This window comes from Microtus ochrogaster, unplaced genomic scaffold (assembly GCF_000317375.1).
Source record: "Microtus ochrogaster isolate Prairie Vole_2 unplaced genomic scaffold, MicOch1.0 UNK1, whole genome shotgun sequence".
Classification (NCBI taxonomy): Eukaryota; Metazoa; Chordata; class Mammalia; order Rodentia; family Cricetidae; genus Microtus; species Microtus ochrogaster.
In genome coordinates, this window is record NW_004949099.1 from 29,894,124 (window position 1) to 29,900,718 (window position 6,595).

Below are 6,595 nucleotides of genomic sequence, written 5' to 3' on the forward strand. Positions count from 1 at the left end.
CCACACACACACACACACCACACACACACACACACCACACACACACACACACACACACCACACACACACACACACCAAGGCTCTGCCTCAGAATTCCTCCATTATGCCTCTTTACTGGCTCCAGTTTACACAGTGAAGGCAGAGCTGAGCAGGGCAGGTGGGGCTGGGAGCAGATTGTTGCTTCTCCCTGTCAGTTCATCTGTCTGTAGGTAGATGCGCGCATTCAACACAACAGACTGAAGCAGACACCAGGAGTGTAAGGACGGAAAGCAGTGAAGGCCTCTCTTTCCAGGTTCCCTTGACATGCTCAGTAAGGCCTTGGTGACGCAGCCAGAGGACTGGTGAGAGGAAAAGGAGGGGCCTGCTGACCCAGCAGCACTTTTTCCTTCCAAGGCCTAAGAGCTATTAGCACTGGTGGCTAAGCCCCTAATCCTCCATTGAGTGCCCCGCAACTGTCCATACTTCTGAGCCACCAAACATGGCTGTAGCTAGCTTCCGCAATAGCTTCCCAGGGCCCTGACATCCAAGTACCTCACGGTTCTTAACAGCCCAGCCCCAGTAACTCACGCCCCTGTGTAGCACTGGTCTTTCCAATACCCCTCACTTGAGAGGGCAAGAAACCAGAGCCGGACTGCATACTTACCTCTGCTGAGAGGTCCTGACCTACAGGGACAAGGTGTCTTTAAACTGTGGGCCAAGAGCTGAACACCCAGAAACAGGCTCCGCTGACCTGCATTCCAGATACGCTAGTGAGTTTGGTTCAGTAGGACAAGATGGTTTAGGTCGGTGGTTCTCAACCTTCCAAATGCTGCGACCCTTTAATACAGCTCCTCATGTTGTGGTGACCCCAACCATAAAGTTATTTTGTTGCTACTGCTGTGAATCATAGTGTAAATATCTGATATGCGACCCTCAAAGAGTTTGTGATTCACAGGTTGGGAGCCATTGGTCTCCGTGGTGACAGTGCAGATAGACAGGACACTCAGTGGGGATGGCCCCTGCTGCGGAGTGTGGTCGTGTTGATTCTCCTTGGGACCGGAGGGAGGAGCAGAAGCCTGTAGAAGCGGGCGTTCAGGAAGAAGTGCCACTGCGCTGGCTCAGGGCCTGATTGGGACATCAGAGGAGCCAGGGCACATCAGTCGTGCTGGTGGGGACAGCAAGCCAGGCTCAGTCTGGATGTGGTTGTCCTGCCCCAGGTTTCCCAGACCCAGCAAACAGAGGCCCAGAGGGGAGGTGAGATTTCCCAGGGTATCCTGGTGACTCAGAGACACGGGCTAGAATCCGTGTCTACTCTAGAGTGACCATTGCTCCATCTACGTCCGTGTGACTCAGTGCAGGCCCCTTCCTCTGGTGACCGCATGAATGAGCCTCTCCTACGAAGGAACCCACAGAATTCTACAGACTGTGTGGTCATAGCCCTGGCTGTTGCTAACCAATCACGTGACCTCGGTGACCCACTTTGGACTTTAAGCTCTGCAAGTGAAGATGCAGTAGGTCAGTCAGAGCTGGTGACTTCACTCTGAACTAACACACAGTATAGACTCCAGTGTCCCCTCATCTGTGCCTGCTAACCCAGCTTAGAGCAGGACAACCCTTCCAGAGGAGCTCTTGCCTGGCCCACTCACTCACTGGGTCAGCAGGTGTTTACCAAGCTCCCATTGTGTGCCCAGCCCACCCTGCAGGTTCACATCAGAGCCTGGGGGATGGGCAAAGTCCCTGTGAGATGGTAGAGAAGCTTCCTAGTCAGCCCCAGCAAGAGTTGGCCTAGCGATGGTGGCGCACGCCTTTAATCCCAGCACTCGGGAGGCAGAGGCAGGCGGATCTCTGTGAGTTCAAGACCAGCCTGGTCTACAGAGCTAGTTCCAGGACAGGCTCCAAAGCCACAAAGAAACCCTGTCTCGAAAAACAAAACAACAACAACAAAAAAAAAAGAGTTGGCTGCCAAGGCTTCTGAGGTGCTGCTGAGCTGGGTGGGGGTCAGGGTAGATCTGGGGGTGCCCACCAGGATCATATTAGAATCAAAACCTCCACCTTGACCTTATTCATATTGGTCTTAATCACCAAGCCAAGCTCCCTAAATGTCTAGGGGCCAACTCCAACCCCCTGACGCATGTACCAGTCCTGTGTTCCTCTTCTCCGTAGGGACCTGCCGGGAAGGGGGTTGCTTTTTTGAGCACATAGATCTGGGGATCCCAGGTGTGAAGAGGCTGAACAAGAGAGAGAGCTGAAGGGCCCTGAGGCTCAGAGGTGGACACTTCCCTGGCCAGCCTCCTCTCCAAGCTCCACGGTCTGGATACCTGTGTGGCAAGTGGCATGGCGTTTTCTCCCATCATTGGCTCCTAACTCAAGCCCCACCGTCTCAGAGAGGTCTTCATACGCTGTAGGGTGTAGCTTCTGCATAGTGGGAGCTCCCCTTCTGTTCCTTGTCTACCCCTTGTGACTGCTACTCACCACCATCTCCCTCATGGGGTGAATCAAAGCAAATCCCTTGCCTGGGGCTCAGTGGGTGCTCCAGGTCCATGCCAGCTGGACAGTGGTCCTAGAGCAACCTACAACGGGGGCCTCCGGGCACCTCAGCTACACGGCAGAGATGCTGGCCTCACATTCTCAGACCCCAGGCTAGTCCAGGAGCAGCCCGTCATTCAGATTGGCATCCTCAGCAGGCCAGCATCTTTCAGCCTACACAGGGTTCTGAAGCCCCGAAGCCACAGGTCTCTGGCCATCCTCTCTGCCCTTGAGATTCACTGAGCTGTATGTCCATTACCTTCTAGATAAGGCAAAACTTCTCAGGCTCTCATACACTCACCTGAATACCCTGGCAGCCTGCTTCTTCATGCGGGGCCTCTGTCCTGCCCCACCCGAGCAGGTCATCCCCTTCTCCATAGCCCACAGTCATCCCTCCCTGGGCTGGAAAGTGTTTCTTCCTCTGACTGAGTCTTGCTCAGGCCAGAAGTACTTTTAGCAGGGCCATGGCCTCCGTCTCTGTGTCCCAGGTGGCTGGCTCATAAATGCTTAATGAACAAGTGAGTGAGCAAATTCCAATTGAATGCAACAAATAGTTATCGAGCTGCTGGGCCTGGCGGGGTGGGGCGGGGCGGGTGGTAATGGATTGAACTGACTGTGCTCAGGTCTGTCCAAGTGAGCTCCTGTCAGGGCCAGGGGACTGGGAAGGGATGGGGTAGGATGCTCAGGTCTGTCCAGATGAGCTCCAGTCAGGGCCAGAGGACTGGGAAGGGATGGGGTAGGATGCTCAGATATGTCCAGATGAGCTCCAATCAGGGCCAGAGGACTGGGAAGGGATGGGGTAGGATGCTCAGATATGTCCAGATGAGCTCCTATCAGGGCCAGGGGACTGGGAAGGGATGGGGTAGGAGAGCTCATGGAGAGGCATTGTCAGTTGGAGCAATATGGAGGAACGAACTTAGGGTCCTGAGACCCCAGTCACAACCTGAGGTCACCAGACTGACAAGGGTTGAAAATTCCGGGGGGGGGGGGACTCTGGGGAAGACAAGACGAGACACCCTTCCTTTATTCCAGGGCCTCCACTCGGTGTCACCTTGGCCCCTCTGCAAGCCAATTAGGTCCCAGAGGCAGCAGTGAGATTAGTATTCTTAGTATGATATCTCCCGGATGCTGAATCAGCCCAGGCTTAGGGAGAGAAGGTCACTTTATAAGGGTCTTGGGGGGGTTGATGCCTGGAGTTGCGCTGTGGGAGTTGTAGGTGGCTGAGCTAGGCAGGCAGCCTCAGTTTCTGTTGACGAGCAGCCTGTGGGGCAGCTTCGAGGGCCGCAACCATGAATGGCACGGAGGGCCCCAATTTCTACGTGCCCTTCTCGAACGCCACAGGAGTGGTGCGCAGCCCCTTTGAGTACCCACAGTACTACCTGGCGGAACCCTGGCAGTTCTCCGTGCTGGCAGCGTACATGTTCCTGCTCATCGTGCTGGGTTTCCCCATCAACTTCCTCACGCTCTATGTCACCGTACAGCACAAGAAGCTGCGTACACCGCTCAACTACATCCTGCTCAACTTGGCTGTGGCTGACCTCTTCATGGTCTTGGGAGGATTCACCACCACTCTCTACACCTCACTGCATGGCTACTTCATCTTTGGGCCCACAGGATGTAACATCGAGGGCTTCTTTGCCACACTGGGCGGTATGAGCAGAGGGATTGGGGTGTAGTGTGGGGGCCAAGGGGGCATGAAAGGGCCTGGGGAGGGTCTGCAGCTTGGGAGCAGCAGCTTAACAAGTCTCTCTCCACTCCTCTTCAATTGGTCTCATCCGAAGCCCTTACGACAACACCGTGATGCTGAGCTAGGCTGTTTATTTAGAGCAAGCATTGAAGGCTCATCTATCTCATGAGTAATGCAAGAAACATGGATTGAGAGAGGTCAAGGGCTCACTGGGGAGTTATGGTGTGTGAGGGTATTCTCTGAGGCAGCTGAGCTGGGCCAGACTCAGCCTGAGGACCAGGATGAGTAAGAAAAGGCACATAGGTTCTGGTCCAGGTGACAACTGGGAGGGTGTACTGGGCGTCTGTCTGATTGCCTTCTCAGTCCAGCTGGCCTCAATCATGAGTGCAAGCTCCATACACTGGGAATCTCAGAGGATTCATTTCTTTCTTTTCTTTTTGCCGCTTACTTTATTTTTTTATTGATTTTTATTGAGCTCTATATTTTTCTCTGCTCTCCTCCCTGCCTCTCCCCTCCCCTCTCCCAAGGTCCCCATGCTCCTAATTTACTCAGGAGATCTTGTCTTTTTCTACTTCCCTCGTTTGTTTATTTTCTTTTTCTTTCTATATTTGAGGGAGGGGCACAGTCTCACATAGTCCAGCCTGGCCTTAAACTGTGTAGCTGAGGACAGCTACAGAGCTTCTCAAGTGCTGGGATCACAGGCATGGACCTCCTTGCCACACCGGGTGTTTCCAAACATCTCTCTCACTTGACTTGAAAATCAATGAGGCTACCACGGGAACAATGGAGCCTATTTAGCTGAGGAAACTGAGGCAAGGAGCAGGTGAAAAACTCATTCAGAAATGTGACAGGGCCAGAACCAGAGTTGGGGTCTCCTGACTGAGATCCAGCAATGTCACCAATGGACTTAGGCCTCACAAAGCCCAAGCAAGGCCAGGGCAATGGGTCCCAAGGATGCTATCTTATCTCCTCCATGTCCGGGGTGCTGCCTTGGTTGGCATCTTTGCTGCACTGTGGGCATCTTTTGTTAGCCTTCTGTGATCACGGTCCCACAGTCTCTGGACAGAAACTGGGGTTCCATGCTAGTGAGCTTGTCTCTGTGGGGTCAGACCCAAGCTGCAGCTGTCATCCAGAAATTCTTGTTGGTAGCACTCCCGTTACTCAGAAGTGTCCCAGGGCTGGTTTACTTTGTGGCCCTTCTCCATACTGAGTTTCCATGGGTGACATGTGGGCTGGAGTCTGGAGCTCCCTCCTTGTCCCTGTGTTTCCCCTGCCAAAGCGCTACCCAGTGTGTGGCCCAAAGCCGCAGCCCCAGCCATTCTGAGGCAGTGACTCGTGAACCAAAAGCTCTAACCAAACAGAAAGGCTCTCAGGTCTTTGGCGCTCCTTTGCTCTTCTCTACCACATGGGTTCTTCATCCTCCTCCCTCTTCCTGGCCAAACTCACTGCATCCCTTGGGCCGGGCTCAAGTCTCAATCATGCTGTCCTGTGCTCTCTGGGCGTGTTTGCTCTCTCTGGTCTGAGGTCAGAGCTGGAGGATTGATAGCTACCAACTGCCTTGCAGGTGAAATCGCCCTGTGGTCCCTGGTGGTCCTGGCTATTGAGCGGTACGTAGTGGTCTGCAAGCCTATGAGCAACTTCCGCTTTGGGGAGAATCATGCCATTATGGGTGTGGCCTTCACCTGGGTCATGGCGTTGGCTTGTGCTGCTCCCCCGCTCGTCGGCTGGTCCAGGTAATGGCACTGAGCATTGCGTCTGGCAAGACCTTTGTGGGGTTCCCATTCAGAACACAGAGCCTGGGGGCTGGTTCAGGCATTATATAACATGGTCTGGCCTCCTAAGCCCCACCTGGTGACTTTCCCAGGCCATGGTCTGAGGCAGGGGAGAAGGGAGGGACAGTGAGTCTGATTCTATCGCTGAGCCATCCATGGCAAGGGGAACCCTGAACACCCCAACCCTTCACCTTGACCCGAGTCCCTAATCCTCAGTTAAGTCAAAGCCAAACTACAATCCTCTTTGGTTGAGTTCTCCTGAGCATGGGGCAGTTCTCTGTGACCTTGGACCTCAGCCCCATGGGGAAGCTGAACTTTCCCAACATGTATGGTGTCATTATAGCTACCCCAGGAACTGGGGCTCATCCAGCCTCCAGGCCACCATCTCCAAATGTAGGTAAGACAAGAGAGGGTAGGGACAGTGGTTTGGACACCTGGACAGGTTATTAGGTACCCGGAAGCCTCAGAGAATCTTCCTTCTCTCCTCACATCTCTGCCCTGGCCTTCAAGAACTCACCTAGTGGCCTTGCTGAATCAGAGCCCACCATCCCAGGCTGGCCTCAGTCCTCCTCCTCCTCCTCCTCCTCCTCCTCCTCCTCCCTCTCTCTCTCTCTCTCTCTCTCTCAAACAA

At 54.1% G+C, this 6,595-nt stretch overlaps 1 protein-coding gene across 1 annotated transcript in view; it reads left to right on the forward strand.

Annotated features, from left to right (window-relative positions):
- Positions 1–3,794: 3,794 nt before the first annotated feature.
- The window catches only part of Rho (rhodopsin), a 4,989-nt gene continuing 2,188 nt past the window's right edge, over positions 3,795–6,595 (forward strand). Inside the window, exons 1-2 of the mRNA XM_005365058.3 lie at positions 3,795–4,155; positions 5,757–5,925. Coding sequence (XP_005365115.1) covers positions 3,795–4,155; positions 5,757–5,925 — 530 coding nt within the window. The remainder of the gene's footprint in view (positions 4,156–5,756; positions 5,926–6,595) is intronic.